Source organism: Aquarana catesbeiana, linkage group LG10 (assembly GCF_042186555.1).
Source record: "Aquarana catesbeiana isolate 2022-GZ linkage group LG10, ASM4218655v1, whole genome shotgun sequence".
Taxonomy (NCBI): domain Eukaryota; kingdom Metazoa; phylum Chordata; class Amphibia; order Anura; family Ranidae; genus Aquarana; species Aquarana catesbeiana.
Window position 1 is genome coordinate 111,914,739 of NC_133333.1, and position 17,538 is coordinate 111,932,276.

At 43.5% G+C, this 17,538-nt stretch overlaps 1 protein-coding gene across 2 annotated transcripts in view; it reads left to right on the forward strand.

Annotated features, from left to right (window-relative positions):
• Positions 1-17,538, forward strand: part of CENATAC (centrosomal AT-AC splicing factor) — a 63,991-nt gene that overhangs the window by 22,920 nt on the left and 23,533 nt on the right. For both annotated transcript variants that reach the window (XM_073602450.1, XM_073602448.1), the window contains 2 exons: positions 781-847; positions 944-1,006. In XM_073602450.1, coding sequence (XP_073458551.1) covers positions 781-847; positions 944-1,006 — 130 coding nt within the window. The remainder of the gene's footprint in view (positions 1-780; positions 848-943; positions 1,007-17,538) is intronic.

Genomic DNA, 17,538 nt, shown 5'->3' on the forward strand with positions numbered 1-17,538 from the left:
TTTATGAAAATAGTTGACAACTATTTTCATCAATTATGTTGATTAGTTGTTTCAGCCCTACAGAATACATTGTTATTAAAATCCAACTGCGTCATTTTGTCCAACCTGGGGTTCATCTACTTACAGACGTTTTTATTATGGTCAGATGTGTAGGGATGATCTGACCACCAAAGATCCTTCCATAAACTTCCATGGTTGCATTAGTTGAACATGCATGGTTACAGCTGGGGACAGGTATCACCCTAAATTGGGGTGGGGTGGAAGGTGTAGGGGTGGGTTATACTGAGCTGCTAAGGGAAATTGAAACTGAAAAGTTTCAGTTACCAAGGTCTGTGAAGGTTTGTTTAAAAGCTTAATTGTTGGGAGTATGAAAATATTTGTATGTGCATAACCTGGCAACAGTTCTGGTACTTTTTTTTTTTTTTTTTTTTTTTTTTTTTTTTTTTTTTGTCTTGGGCCTCTTAAATGGGAATTTTTTTTAAATCGCTTCATGCCCTGGTGACAATAGTTTTACCAGTAGAAGTAATGAGGAGAAATGACCCTAGCAGTGACGCAGCAATGGTAATACAAACTTTTTATATTAGTTGGCTAGAAACTCTCTTAGCTTTTCGTTGCCGTCTGTATTCCCATTGAAGATGACCTCTCACTTATCAATCCTCAATATATTTATTGTATGCGTTCATAAATATGTTCCATTGCATGCCTCCCCCTAACATTCCAACATTCTTTTCAAGTACTAAGTTTTGCTAATAAAGTCACTTGAACACTATTTGCCTCTAGGTTCAAATCTTCAGTAACCAAAGCTTTAGAAGGCTATGAGGAATTGGAGGACGTGTTTATTAAACAGGTTGGCATATTTATTATAAGCCTAAAGTTCTGTTTCAGTGTGTATTGTCTCTTGACGACCTGAGATTTTTTCTTTCTTTTTGCTTCCTATTCACAGATGGCTGATCAGATTCAGAGGGTAGAGGAGAGCAGACAGGAGATATTACAGAATACCCTAGAGGTTTGTTGGAAAAGAACTACAGAACAGTATCCACCACAAACCAAAATGGTTACACAACATTGTTTCGGTGTACCAGATGTAAAAGTTAAATTCATAAAGTGAAGTTTCTTTTTGCTTATATTCTTAGAAATTGATACAAGTAACTAATGTGCTTGCCAGTCAACAGCTGCCAGTCTTAAAGCGGTATTAAACCCAAAAATAAAAAAGTAATATATTGCAGTTTACCAAGTCTTAGATGTGGCGGCTGCATTCATTTTTTCTCTTTTAGGCTTTTTTTTTCTTTTGCCTGGTGATCTGGCCAGTAATACACTTTCCTGTCTTAGTATATCTGCAAGGTAAATAAAGTATTAACCCTTTCGCTGCCAGGTCCATACATCATTTCGGACCTGACAGTGAGGGTTTTTTACACACGTAGCCAGTGGGATTGTGCGTAAATCTGACAACTCCTGCCTGTCATATGGAAGCATTCGCTGTGCTGCCGACGGATCATTGCATCCACACACCCCCTGAGATGGGAAAAAATATAACTATTAAAGAACTAAAGTTGCACCCAAGCACATTAAATCCCCCCTTCCCCCAATTTTTCTTTATTAAAGCCACCACCGCATATATGCACATATGAATGTACACGCACGTGTTGGGGGTGCCTACACATAAAAACGCTGATTGCGTTACACATATGCATATCGGCATGCATGCCGGAGTAAGAACAATAATTCTAGCACTAGACCACCTCGGTAACCCTAAACTGATGACCTATAGGGGGCGTTTAAAGTGTCATGCCGCGTACACACGAGCAGACTTTTTGTCGGACTGAACTACGAAGGACTTTTCGACGGAGTTCCGACGAAACTGACTTGCCTACACATGATCACACAAGTCCGATCCTTTCGAATGTGATGACGTACGACCGGACTAGAATAAGGAAGTTCGTAGCCAATAGCTGCCCTTGCATCGTTTTTGGTCCGTCGGACTAGCATACAACAGATTTTTCGATAGGAATCCAGTCCGTCGGAAAGATTTGAAACTTGTTCTATTTCTAAGGTCCGTCAGATTTTTAGACAGAAAAGGTCCGATGAAGCCCAGACATGATCGAATTGTCCGGATTTGTTCTGTCGGACCTTTGATGCCGAAAAGTCCGGTCGTGTATACGCGGAATTAGTTGTGGAAAATATAGGGTACTGAAGTTTGTCAAACAATTATATATGTGAATATCGCGCTGTCAAAGAAAACGTGAGCAGCTAGCACAAACAAGTGATCTAAACCTGTGAAAAAATAAAATGTAAGAAGGAAGTGCAGCGCTAGAAAGTGGGTAATAAATGACATTGGTTCATGACATACAATGTAAGTATATATCCCAAAAGTGTACATGGGTATGGTTAAAAAATATACAAGATTAACATGGTTTGGAGCTATTCTTAAATTACACACTTATTGAAAAAGGAGTCCTAAGGACATCCACTTAAAAGTGTATATATCTAACACAAACTGGTGTGGAAAAATAAGTCCATGAAACATCCGCTGAGGTATATGTATCTCTAACACCAAGAAGTGTGGAAAGGTAGTATAGTGTTGATAGGAGGTCCACCACCGTATGTAAAAGTGGGGGGCTTACCAGAGCAATTGGACACAGATGGGTGTACACCCACTGTGTCAAATAGGCTTGTATAGATGAAGATCCCAGGAGATGTAATGAAGGTGACCAGGATACTTGTAGATTGGATTCGCCCTTGTCATACATACTATCTACAAGTATCCTGGTCACCTTCATTACATCTCCTGGGATCTTCATCTATACAAGCCTATTTGACACAGTGGGTGTACACCCATCTGTGTCCAATTGCTCTGGTAAGCCCCCCACTTTTACATACGGTGGTGGACCTCCTATCAACACTATACTACCTTTCCACACTTCTTGGTGTTAGAGATACATATACCTCAGCGGATGTTTCATGGACTTATTTTTCCACACCGGTTTGTGTTAGATATATACACTTTTAAGTGGATGTCCTTAGGACTCCTTTTTCAATAAGTGTGTCATTTAAGAATATCTGCAAACCAAGTTAATCTTGTATATTTTTTAACCATACCCATGTACACTTTTGGGATATATATTTACATTGTATGTCATGAACCAATGTCAGTTATTACCCACTTTCTAGCGCTGCACTTCCTTCTTACATTTTACTGAAGTTTGTCGACATTTCCCGGGTGCACACAAATTTAAGGTTTGACATGTTGGGTATCTGTTTACTCTGTGCCACCTCATCTCTTATATTTTACCAGAAAAATGGGTAGTTTATTGCATCTGTATGCCCTAAAATTAACTTTAGTGTATTTTTTACTGACATTTAGCATTTCCTAGAGCTTTGTGGTAATATCGTGTGAAAAAAAATTGGAACTACCTCTATTTTTTTCTTTAGGATGTCTGCTTCCAGAAAATATAAAATGTTTTTGGGGGTTTATGTAATCCTCAGGCCTAAATTTTATTTTTTAAGCATGTGTACGGAAAAAAAAATATGCAAAAACAACTCTGGCAGTGAAAGGGTAAAGCAGGCATCTTTGGACAGCAGCCTTGTCCATCTGGGGAGAAGTTAGTGTTGGGGCACTTTCACACTGATGCAGTGTGGTTTTTCTGCACTGCCGGTACAGCGGAGTGTACCTGTGGTTTTCTTGCAGGTTAGCTGCGCTTTGCCTAAGACTTCTTTCATATCCTGCAGTTTTGGTGCACTTTCTGAAAACACACCAAAAGTCCAGCCTCCAGGAGTTTTGGTGTGCTTTCAGATAGTGAACCAAAACCTCAGGACATAAAAAAAATCTATGGCAAAGCGCATGCTAACCGGCAGGTACATTGCGCTGTACCCACAATGCGGAAAAACAGCACCACATGAGTGTGAAAGCGAGCTTAGACGAGCAGGTTTAGACGGACTTGACTAACAAATTGAAGCTGAACTCCAGCTAACGCTTTTTTTTTTTTTTTTTTATAAGCAGTTACATCAAGCAGTTTTTTTTTCCTTTTGGGATAAAGGTTTTACATAAAAGAAGTTAAGCTGACCATTGTGTATATACCCCTGCCAGTGTTAAATGGTTTGTCTCAACCCTCTAATTACTACTTTGACTGGACAGCTTTGTCTGTTCAAGGAAGTTGAAAAATAACAGACTTACAGGCTGAGAAAAAAGGGAAATGGCCTAAAAAAAATAAAGAAAACAAATTCAGCCACCACATCTAAGAATTGATAAGCTGCAATTTATTAAAGGGTAACTCCACTTTCATGGGGAAAAAAAATAGCAAATAAAAAAAAAAATGATATAGCTTATACAATTGTGACACAAGTCATATTGTAATCGAATGTTATTAAAAGTTGCCTATCCTTTTCAATCTGCACCTCCTGTAATTTTCTGTACAGTACAATTCAATATGGCTACCTGAAGGTGTTCTGTACACCAGAATGTTTTTAGGATACCCCCCAGAAGCATAATTTCCTGCTTGTGTGATTGGCTTACTAATTTTCCCAGAAGTCTACACTAAAATACAAGTCACATTTTTGGTAAGACACTCCCAGTAGGAAATAACATCTAAAGGGATGCAGACCCTGCAATTCTGCTTATTAGAGCCCTGATTCTGCAGCAGCTGATTACTAATTTATGAAACCATTCCCATTGGACTCACTCATGGACACAGAGGAACAAATAGTGATTTCTTCAGAATAACAAAAGGTGGGAATCTGCAACAAAGTTTGATAAAATCCGTGCAATGTACATGGATCACCCAGAGGGGAATGTTTTTTTGTTTTTTTTTTTTTCTCAACAAAAGTGGAGGTATGCTTTAAATATTTTTTTGGGGGGTTTAGTACCTCTTTGAGGTCCCATTCACACTAGTGCGATTTTTCTCTGCATTTACTGTGCAAAACATTGTAAATCACATTATTCTCTGATGCCCTTTCACATTATTGCAACATGGTGCAGTGCTATTTGTGTGTTGGTGCAGGTGCTTCTTTACTGTGTTTTTGGCCCCATAGACTTTAAGTGGAGCTCTTGAAGAATGCATATACATGAATTCCAGTGTATTTTGGCAGAGTTTTGTGCTTAAAGGAGTTGTAAAGTCTTGTGGTTTTCTATGCATTAAGGTGAAAAACCACCTGTGCTGCAGCTGCCCCCCTTTTACTTACCTGAACCCGATCTTTCCAGTGACAAGAACGAGCCCAGCAGCTCCAGCCGCTGTCTTGGGTTCTCATTGGATACATTGATAGCAGTAGGAGCCATTGGCTCCTGCTGCTGTCAGTCAAATCCAGTGACACGGGGGGCGGGGCTGAGTCCTGTTGTCTCTGTCAATGGACGCAGCAGCAGGACTTGGGAGCGTGCCCACACGAGTGCCCCCATGGATGCGGCTCTCCGTGGGGGCACTCGATGCGGAGGAGGAGCCAGGAGTGCCGCCGGGGTCCCAAGAAAAGGAGGATCCAGGCCGCCCTGTGCAAAACATGTTTGTTATTTAAAAAAAAAAAAAAAAATTGAACCTTTTTAGAGTCACTTTAAAGTAATATTTAAAGTCTTGTGTTTGTTATTTAAAAAAAAAAAAAAAAAAATGTCCTCCTTACCTGCTTTGTGCAATGGCTTTGCACAGACCAGCCTCGATCTTCCTCTCAGGTCCCTCGATCTTCCTCTCAGGTCCCTCGATCACGATTTAAATCACTAGTTAAAAGGCTTGATTTAAATCAACTTGATTTTAAATCATCATTTTTAAAGAGCAACTGTCAACTTTGTCCCGCAGCGGCTCCTCCTCTGACCCGCTGTTGACTCATCGACGGTCACATGTACTTTAATGGGACGGCTGGTGATGCAGCAGTGACACAACAAGGTGAGGGATGTGGATGCCCGCTACCAGGTGCTGCCGTGATGGATCTGAAATGACAGGTGCTCTTTAAAGGCCCTTTCACACTGGGGCGGTTTGCAGTCGTTATTGCGCTAAAAATACCGCCTGCAAACCGACCCAAAACAGCCACTACTGTTTGTTCAGTGTGAAAGCCCGAGGGCTTTCACACTGAAGCGGTGTGCTGGCAGGAGAAGTAAAAAAAAAAACTCCTGCAAGCCGCATCTTTGGAGCGGTGTATTCAATGCTCCTGCCCATTGAAATCAATGGGGCAGCGCGGCAATACCGCAGCTATAGCCGCGATATGCGAGCGGTTTTAACCCTTTCGGCCGCCAGCGGGGGTTAAAACCGCACCGCTAGCGGCTGAATACCGCTGCAAAAACGACGGTAAAGCAGCGCTAAAAATAGCGCTGTTTTACCGCCGATGCCCCCACCGCCCCAGTGTGAAAGGGGCCTAAGTGTAAGGACTCATTCTTGTTGGTAGTTAGCATCTTTAATATTTACAAACAAAATTAAGGTTTCCTATTTAGAATAATAAGCTGTTAGATTAATAAAACAGCAATATCGGTACCAATTTTAGGTTAATAGGTTAATCGCACATAGTTGAACTAGTCAAATTCTTTTATTTAATTGAAACATTAACATTATATTACATATTCTTGTATTTGCTTAACCACATGCCGACAAGCCGCTGCAGTTGTACTGCAGCAGAATGGCACGGCTGGGCGTAACGACGTTATGTAACTTCGCTTCACCCTGTGGCCGATGCGAGTGCCCAGGGGTGTCGATCACCCCGCCGGGCTCCCTCGATCGCTCGGGGCACGCAGAGAACCGTAAACACACAGTTTTCTGAGAGGAGAACTGACAGACAGCGATCTGTTTGTTTCCCTGCACAGTCCCCATCCCCCTTCGTTAGAACACAAACTAGGACACACATTAACCCCTTCACTGCCCCCTAGTGTTAACCCCTTCACTGCCGGTGACATTTTTACAGTAATCAATGCATTTTTAATCGCACTGATCGCTGTATTAATGCCAATGGCCCCAAAAATGTGTCAAAATTGTCCGACGTGTCCGCCATAATGTCGCAGTCACAATAAAAATTGCTGATCGCAGCCATTACTAGTTAAAAAAAATATTAATAAAAAAATGCCATAAAACTATCCCCTATTTTGTAGACGCTATAACTTTTGCGCAAACCAAACAATATATGCTTATTTCGATTTTAACCAAAAATATGTAGAAGAATATGTATCGGCCTAAACTGAGGAAAAAAAGGGTTTTTTTTTTTTTTTAGATATTTATTATAGCAAAAAGTAAAAAATAATGCATTTTTTTCAAAATTGTCGATCGTTTTTTTGTTTATACCGCAAAAAATAAAAACCGCAGAGGTGATCAAATACCACCAAAAGAAAGCTCTATTTGTGGGAAAAAAAGGACGTCAATATTGTTTGGGAGCCACGTTGCACGATCGCGCAATTGTCAGTTAAAGTGACGCAGTGCCGAATCGCAAAACGTGCCCGATGTACGTCGGCAGAATGGCAAGGGTGGGCAAATGGACGTACCCGTACATCCCTCCTTCAGAGCAGGCTAGCAGGCCTGCGCACACAGCGGTAGTGTGCCCGTGGGTCCCGTGGTCTCTATGTCCACCAGTGGCCAACGATTGCGGCGAGGTAGAACGGGGAAATAAACAAGGCATTTACCTGTTCTGCCTAATGACATGACAGATCTTCTGTTCCCTGTCATCGGGAACAGTGATCTCTGTCATGTCCTAGTGAGCCCATCCCCCCTACAGTTAGAACACACTGAGTGAACACACATTTAACCTCTTGATCTCCCCCTAGTGTTGACCCCTTCTCTGCCAGTGACATTTATACAGTAATCAGCTATTTTTAGCTGTGATCGCTGTGTAAATGTCAGTGGTCCCAAAATAGTGTCAAAAGTGTCTGCCGCAATGTTGCAGTCCCGCTATTACTAGTAAAAAAAAAAAAAAAATAAAAAATAATAATAATAATAAAAATGCCATAAATCCCCTATTTTGTAGACGATATAACTTTTGTGCAAACCAATCAATATACGCTTATTGCGTTTTTTTTTTTCCAAAAATATGTAGAATATATATCGGTCTAAACTGAGAGAGGACATTTTTTTTTAATTTTTTTTAATTTTTGGGGGGATATTTATTATAGCAAAAAGTAAAAAATATTGCCCTTTTTTTTTCATACATCATGGGACACAGTCAGGCTAATATTCATTACCTGCTGGGTTATACTTCATCTCCAGGTGAATGGACACTGGTAGACCAAAGGTCTTTAGACAGGAAGTGATCCCCTATATAACCCCTCCCATACAGGAAGTACTTCAGTTTTTTTTTAACCAGTGTCTGCAAGGTGGATGGCACAGCTTGTTTAAGCTCTCTGAACTCCAGGTCTCTAGTACCAAAAACGGTTCTTAAAGCAGAGTTCCACCCTAAAGTGGAACTTCCGCTCATCGGATTCCTCCCCCCCTCCGGTGTCACAATTGGCACCTTTCAGGGGGGAGGGGGGTGCAGATACCTGTATAATACAGGTATCTGCACCCACTTCCGGGTATAGCTAGCCGCAAACCCCCCGCCCACCCCCGTTGTGTTGTGGGAAATACACAGTTCCCACAACACAACGAGGACCAGTGTAGACGCGCAGCGCGACTCGTGCATGCGCAGTAGGGAACAGGGCAGTGAAGCCGCAACGCTTCACTTCCTGATTCCCTCAGTGAGAATGGAGGCGGCAGCACCCGAGGATCGAGGGACGGTTCGGTCTCGGGTGCCGACATGGCTGGACCCCGGGACGGGTAAGTGTCCTTATTTTAAAAGTCAACAGCTGCAGTATTTGCAGCTGCTGACATCTAGAAAAAAATTTTTCGCGAAACTCCGCTTTAAATGAATCAAGAGTTTGACCGATCGGATCCATTTGACACATGCATTATATGCTTAGATGGTACCCGAGCCTCACAAAGAAGACTCAAGATCCTGTGAGGTTTTGCCTGTAATGCAGCCTCGGGCGCTGGACCCTGCGAACTGGAATCCTGGACACCACAGCGCTAAGGCATTTCTGCAGGGTGCTGTACAGGTCCAAGGAAGTGGACCCTAAACATGAAAAGGGTACCCAGTCCTTGAAGGTCCTCAAGTGACAGGAACCCGCTGTGAAGGGTGAAGATTGGGCTCTTAGTTTCTAAACTGCCCTGCAACTGGACGGGTAAGTGAAACCCCTTTATTATTGTGGGGTGTCCCAGTGATTGTAACAGTCAAGCTAGCTAGAGGCTGGACACCTGTGTGCAGTAACCTTACGGGGGAGTTTTGGGCTAGCTGTGGGTGTTTGCAAAGTGTACCTTTTTTGCTTGTGTCTGGCTGTTTTTTTACCTGTACCACGACGGTGCGCCATTTAGCCTTGGTTCACCATGGCGCACATGCGTTCGCAAGAGTGCCGCTGTGCTCAGCAGTTGTTTATTTGGCGTTAGGCATTCGCAAGTGCGCTGCTGGACTTAGCAGTTGGTTTGGCTGCCATGGCGCATGCGGCTTTGCCGCACATGCGCAGTAGCCTTTATCTGGGCGTACGAAGATTCGCGCCATACGTGAATACAGCCACTCCTATTCGCCGGGACTGCGCACGCATGCACAGAACGTTCCGGCGCACAGCCAGCTTATTTAAGCTGTACATACCAAGCATGCACTGCTTCCAGAAGGCAACTGTGGGACACAGAGCAGATTCTGAACAGGCACTTGCAGCGGTTCATTTCTCCTTACCCGGGTCACGTGAGTCACCAAGTGTTGCTTGGCAGGCTAAAGGTGCTTAGCAGTATTGTTGCATAGGGGCTTGGTGAGCCCTATTAAGGGGTCTCCCTTCTGTGGTGTTTTGATACTACACCCCAAGTACTCTCTTTGTGGCTAGTAAATGTCTTTAACCTCCCTGGCGGTATGATTCTTTCGGATTTTAGGTGCTGAAAGCGGTACAATTATTTTGCATGGAAATTTGGCGTTTTATATTGTAGGTCTGTAAATCTTAACAATAACACACTTAAATCTGTCCAAACCAGAGTCTAGTAGATATCCCGGGTATGATAGTTTGAAACACAAAAACATAAATTATAATATAATAAAAATAAATAATTTAAAAAAATTAAAAAAAATAGTAATAAAATAAATTTCCCCACAATTCACTATCGCTCAATTCTGCAAGTGTTCTAATTTACTATCGCTGTTTTCTAGCTGGTCTAAAGCCACTTTTGACGTAAAGGGACACTTTTTGGTTGCTATGGACAATCTCCAGTTTCCAGGCAGAAAGAACAGTGTATATCATGTAAAACTGCATGCAGGGCATGGGCCAGAGCACTGGGGACAAAAGGGATGTGAAATAATTTCATACAGTACTGTAATCTGTAAGATTACAGTACTGTATGTGTTATGATTTTGAAATTTTTTGGAATTTGCCGCCAGGCTCCGCCCCCGTGCGTCGCGCAGCTCGCAGGGAACGGAGCCTGGCAAGGAGAGGCTTCCAAGGAGGACGGAGCCCTCGGACACTGCGGGGGACATCGCAGGATCCCGGGGACAAGGTAAGTAAAGCCGCCCCAGGATCCTGCAATGCGATCCCGAGTGTGGCTCGGGGTTACCGCTAATGGTACTGAATTTTAACCCCGAGCCACACTCGGGAATACCGCCAGGGAGGTTAAAAAAGAGGAGCAGGACTAACACCTACAAGGAAGGGCACACCTATGTCATCAGTAGTTCCTGATGAACCTAGTCGTAACCCTAGTGTTATATCCCCTGAAAGACCAGAGGCTTCCAGGCAATCTGAGCCGCTGCGCCTATCTGGTATTGTGCTTACAGTCAACGCTGCTGCTTCACCCTTTATCACCAAGGATGAACTGTCATCGGTCCTAGCTGGGTTAGCGCACAAGATTGCTGGCATGATGGCCTCCGTCCCGCAGGGTGGCAAGAAGCGTGACAGATTCCCCTCCCTGGAGCCTCCTAGTTTGGAGCAGGAATGGTTTGAGAATGGGAAAGAGCTAAAAGCTCAGGATTCTGTGGAGGGCCTGGCGGATAAGTTTGCTTCTGAGTCATCTGGACAAGAAGATATCTAGTTGATGTCTGCCTCAGTCGCAGAGGCTTTTCATACTGAGTCTGACCAAAATGGTTCATTCTGCCTTTAAGTTGCCTCTTGCAGAGGTGACTGAGCCCCCCTGGTCCTCTTTGGGATCCCTGAGGCCTCTTCAGGCCACACAGGCTTTCCCCCTACACCTCCTTGCTGGAACAGGCAGTGTATGCAGATTGGGAACATCCTGACAGGATTTTGTTCCTCTTAAGAGGTTTTCACTTTTTTGTATCCGATGGATGAAAAGTTTGTTAAAAAAGAGAGCATGCCAGCCGTAGATGCAGCAGTCTCTTCCTTAACTGCTTGCCGACCAGCCGCCGCAGTTTTACTGCGGCAGAATGGCACGGCTGGGCAAAATGACGTTACCTTGCGTCGCTTCGCCTTTTGGCCACTACGGGAGAGCGCACATGCCCGCAGCGTGTGCCCTGCGGGTGCGATCGCTCATGCCAGAGCGAGAAACAAGAACTGTGTGTGTAAACACACAAATCCTGTTATTTTCAGGGGAGTAGAGACAGATCGTATGAGTCGCTCTCGCTCTCTCTCTCTCTCTCTCTCTCTCTCAGTAATCAGTGCATTTTTATAGCACTGGTCGCTGTATAATTCTCAATGGTCCCAAAAATGTGTCAAGTGTCCAATTTGTCTGCCGGAATATCGCAGTCCCGATAAAAATCGCAGATCGCCGCCATTACTAGTGAAAAAACAAAAAATGATTAAAATGCTATAAATCTATCCCCCTATTTTTGTAGACGCTATAACTTTTGCGCAAACCAATCAATAATACACTTATTGCGATATTTTTGGTTTAAAAAAAAAAAAAATGTAGAAGAATACATATCGGCCTAAACTGAGGAGTGGTGTATTTATTATAGCAAAAAGTAAAAGATATTTTTTGTTTTTTTTTATCAAAATTGTCGCTCTTTTGTTTATAGTGCAAAAAATAAAAACCGCAGAGGTGATCAAATACCACCAAAAGAAAGCTCTATTTGTGGGAAAAGGACGTCAATTTTGTTTTGGGTACAGCGTCGCATGAACGCGCAATTGTCAGTTAAAGCGCACAGTGCCGTATCGCAAAAAATGGCCTGGTCATTGAGCAGCTAAATCTTCTGGGACTGAAGTGGTTAAACAAGAACTTAACTTGTCCAGTAGATAACGCACAGGGCTTGAAAGACCCTGTTGACAAGAAATTGGAGTTATTATTAAAGGCCTCCTTTTCTTTGGCCAGTTCAGCTATTCAGCCAGCTGTTGCAGCAATTGGTATCTGCCAGTCCATAGAGGATCAGGTCAAAAGGGCTGACGTGCCTAGCCAAGAGGATGATCTGCCTGAAAAAAAGACATATTCCTCGAGTGCTGTGTTTTTTGCTGTTGACGCCTTTAAAAGGGTTAAATACAGCAGGTTTCCTGTTTGGCTCCCTTGTCTGTACATATGCGCAGACTTTTGTGGCTTAAGAACTGGTCAGCCGAGCTTCCTTGTGAAAATTTATTGGCAGATTTCCCCTTTCATAGGGAACGTTTATTTGGTGATCATTTGGACAAATATATCCAAAAGATTTCCAGAGGGAAGAGTTCTCTACTTCCTGTGAAGAAAAGCACCAGGCGTCTCATTTAAAACTTCAGGGACTGCTTCCTTAAATGTCTCAGTGCCAAGGCAGTTCCGCCACCAACAGGGCGCTGGGGCCAGGGGCAAGCTGCAAGGCCAGGGCCAGAAAAAGCCCTGGGTTCAAAATTCTTCTAAACCCAGCACCAAGCCCTCCTTTTGAGGAGATGCCCCCACTCCATCGGGTGGGGGGGAAGGCTGCTGCACTTTGCTGACATTTGGAGAACGATAATTCAGGACGAGTGGGTCACCTCAATTATATTCCGCGGTTACAAGCTGGAGTTGCGGGGGGTTCCCCATCAGATTTTTATGATCCAGCGTTCCCTCGAATCCTCCAAAAAGAGGCTTATTGCTTCAGGCACTACATCATTTAGTGCATCAAGCAGTGATTGTACAGGTTCCTCTATCCGAAAGAGCGAACCTGTTTTATGGTTTAAAAACCAAACTGGGTCACAAGGCCCATTTTTGGACTTAAGATCCCTGAACCAGTATCTATTAATCCAGTCCTTTCGGATGGAGTCTGTCCGCTCAGTTGTAGCCTCGCTCCAGATGGAAGACTTTTTAGCCTCCATCGATCTAAAAGATGCGTATTTACACATACCTATCTTTCAGCCTCATCAGAGGTTCCTGTGATTTGCAGTAGAGGAACGTCATTTTCTGTTTGTGGCTCTACCCTTCGGGTTTGCTACAGCTCCCCGGGTGTTCACAAGGGTCCTAGCACCAGGGGATCCTGGTGCTTGGGTATCTGGATGACTTCCTGCTCAGAGATCACTCATTACAGGCTCTAGAATAGAGTATAACATGCACAGTGCGGTATTTGAAAAGCTTAGGCTGGATCAGAAATACCAAAGTCAGCCTTGAAACCAGCTCAAGGTCTAAAGTATTTAGGTCTAATCCTAGATACGGTGCAAGCAAGAATATTGCCACCCGTAAGGATCCGTGCCCTGAAGAATCAGGTGCGTCAGATAAGGGGCACCAGACAACCCTCCATTTGGCTCTGTATGAGTCTTCTAGGGAGGATGGTGCCCTATGTCCAGTTCCATTCCTCTACAACAAGATATCTTGTTGGCTTGGAACAGGAGAGGACAAGCCCTGGATTATCCAATGTTCTTATCTCCTCAGGCATGCTTAAGCCTAAACTGGTGGTTCCAGGATCAGAACCTGCGAAGGGAAGATCCTTCCTCCCGGTAACTTGGAGAGTACTGACTACAGATGCCAGTCTCTCAGGCTGGGGAGCATCCCTAGAAGCTCAGGGGAAATGGTCAAGGAAAGAACAGATCCTGCCCATCAACGTCCTGGAATTATGGGCAGTACGACTGGCCCTACGGTCCTGGACGGTGGAGCTTCAGGACTACCCTATCAGGGTTAAGTCTGACAATGCCATTGCAGTGGCCTATATAAACCACCAAGGCGGTACCAGGAGTCGTTCAGCTCTGAAGGAGGTGAACCACATACTAGCCTGAGCAGAGGGACATGTGCTGATTCTATCGGTAGTCCATATCCCGGGAGTAGAGAACTGGAAGGCAGATTATCTCAGCTGCCAGCAGATCTGCCCGGAGAATGGTCTGTACACCCAGGGGTGTTCCAGGAAATTTTGCCAACGTTGGGGATGGCTAGAGGTTGACCTACTGGCATCCAGGTTCAACAACAAGCTACAGCAGTTTGTGTCCCGAACAAGAGATCCTCTGGCAATCGGAGCAGATGCTCCGGTAGTTCCATGGAGCCAGTACTCCCTGATTTATGCTTTCCCTCTGATCCCTCTCCTTCCACATTTGTTGCGCAGGATTCATAGAGAGGGGGTTCCAGTCATTCTGGTGGCACCAGCCTGGCCCAGAAGGCCCTGGTTCCCAGAGATTGTGAGACTGACAATAGACAGGCCATAGACGCTTCCACATCGCCTGATCTTCTTCCTCAAGGTCCTATATTCCACCCCAGTTTACAGTCTCTAAATTTGACGGCAGGGCTATTGAAGCCAGGGTGTTAAAGGACCGTGGCATCTCAGGACCAGTGGTGTCTACCCTAGTGAATGCTGGAAAAGCTGTCACTAGGAAGATCTATTATAAGGTCTGTAAGACTTGTATTGCTTGGCGTGAAGCCAAAAAATGGCATTCTCGGAAATACGTGATTGGGAGAATTCTCTTTTCTACAGTCAGCTGAGGAAATCAAATTGGCTTTGAGTACAATCGGAGGTCAAGTTTCTGCCCTATCAGTATTCTTCCAAAGGCTTTTAGCCTCCCATTCACTGGTCTGAACCTTTATGCAGGGGGCAACTTGCTTGCTTCCCCTCATTAGGTCACCTATATGTCCTTGGGACTTGAGTGCTGTCTGTGTTACAGAAACCACCATTTGAACCTATCACGGAAATTCCATTAGACTTGCTGTCACGCAAGCTAGACTTCCTGATGACTATCACCTCGGCTAGAAGGGTGTCGGAGTTGGCGGCCCTCTCATGCAGGGAACTGTACTTGATCCTTCACCACGACAGGGTCGTGTTACGACCTGTTTCATCCTTTTTGCCAAAAGTGGTGTCAGCCTTTCATTAAAATCACTAGTGCACGCCTTGGACGTTGTCCGAGCAGTCAAGGTTTTTTTGTCTAGATCTTCAGAGATCCGAGGATAAGACTCCTTTTTTGTTTTACAAAAAGGACCCAAGAAAGGGCAGGCAGCTTCCAAAGCTTCCATTGCAAATTGGGTCTGTCAACTGGTCATTCAGGCCTACGTTTTGAAATGTAAAGCTCCTCCCTTTAGGGTGAGAGCTCATTCTACCAGGGGTGTAGGAACCTCCTGGGCTTTTCGCCATCAGGTATCTGTGGCTCCAATTTGTAAGGCTGCTACCTGGTCTTCAATGCATACGTTCACAAAATGTTACCAAGTGGATGTTTGAGCAGCCAAGGATTCGGCTTTCTGCCTCAGTGTACTGCGGGCTGCCGTATAAGTTCTGATGGCTATTGTTTGGCAGGGTGTCTCCCTCTTCTCAAGGCCATTGCTCTGGGACGTCCCAGCGGGTAATGAATATTAGCCTGACTCTGTGTCCCATGATGTACTCAAAGAAAAAGATTTTACAGGTAAGTGTGACGAAAAAATCGTATCTTTTTTTTCAAAATTGATGGGGTATTTTTGTTTATAGTGCAAAAAAAACAAACGTAGAGGTGTTTAAATACCACCAAAAGAAAGCTCTATTTGTGGGGAAAAAAGGACGTCAATTTTGTTTGGGTACAGTGTCACATGACCACGCAATTGTCAGTTAAAGCGACGCATTGCAGAATCGCAAAAAAATGCTCTGGTTATTAAGGGGGCAAATTCTTCCGGGGCTGAAGTGGTTAAAAAGCAAACAAAAGAACTTAAATATATCAGCTGGGTCCACATAAAAAAACTTCAAGCCTGGTACTTTCCTCACTGCACTTCTTCTCATGATGTTTCATTCGGGCCACCAGGCCTTGCATCCCTTTGTTGCATTGCTTGCATTTTGCACGCATACCTGCTTTACCCATAGGTAGAGGAACTTCATTAAAATATTCCCAAACTGTCTCTTTTGCAGCCTGCTGCCATTTTGCTCCTCAAGGGAGAAATAAAGCACTTCAAGCTATGTGCAGAAATATCACAAGGTTTATAAGCTGCTTAGAAGTTTTCACTTTAATTTTTACTGCTTGCCCTTCCTCCTCACGCTTAGAGCCTGGTACATGTGCATTTCTCATCAAACAATTGCACAGTTTGTGGTGTACATAGATTTGCAAAACAATGGGATAAAGGAATATTCCTGAACTTTGTTTTATCTCATGGCTACTGTGAAATTGCGTGAATGCATCAATGCAGTGCATGTTATCTCAGCTTGCAAGGCTTGGATTCATTGAATGAGTTTACCAAAAATGTAATTATTGCAGAATATACAGCCTCATGCTACATAACTAAGCTCCATTTCATGCTGAATAAACTAAATTATTAATGTATCTTTAATTAGAAAACTATCTTTAGATAGATTTTTACTCCAAAAGCATTTAATTAAAATAAAATTGATTAAAAAAAAAAATTGGTCATCAATTTTAATCCACCTTGTCACTGGACCAAGATGGGGCTCAGGGAAGTATTCGGGGGGGCTGCAGCACAGAAGGTTTTTTTATCTTACTGCATAGACTGCAGTAAGATAAAAAAAAACCTGCCTTTAGAACCTGCTACAAAAAATAAAAAGCATAAAGCTTTATAATAAGTCATTTAAAATTGCACTGAAAAACACAATTACGCAATAACACTGGTGCGAATCTAGGCTAAGAGTACAAGCATGAAAAACCTGTTGATGCATGCGTGGGAAGAAAAACAGCACCTGGGAGTTTATATTTAACATTCAGTATTTCTGTTCTACATATTTTGATTTAATATTCTAATTTGTTTTTCACATTATGACAAATTCAGTTTCATGCAGTGTGCATTCAAGTCATGCATGCAGCATTTTCAGAGCCTTAAAGTACACATGGATATCAATTTATAAACACGAATTAAAAAAAATTCTGTATATCAGAACATGGCTTATGTGATTACAATGCCTATTTAAAGCCGTATCTGATCAACTCATATTGAACTAAATTGACAGGATGTTTGGTACTCATTCCATAATGAGATTCCCAACCTAGAGTAAGGCTTGGTTCACAACTAAACCGGCCGGGGATCGCACAGCAACGCTGTCCGTCCTTGTTCTCCGTTTCATGGACGAATCGGGGCAGAATCTTTGCCTGAATTCGGTCCTGAAACAGAGGTAAAGACGCACAGCATTTCTATGCAGTGCACTCCGCAGGCGCCCTGGGGACATGAACTGGCTCCATAGAGAGCCAGTCATATTCTCCTGCTAAGTGAATTGGATGTGGTGAAATTCACATAGGTGTGAACCTAGCCTTGGTGTTTAAGCTTATGGTACATGCTTCTATTCAGGACCTTTTTAATTTTAAAATGGCTG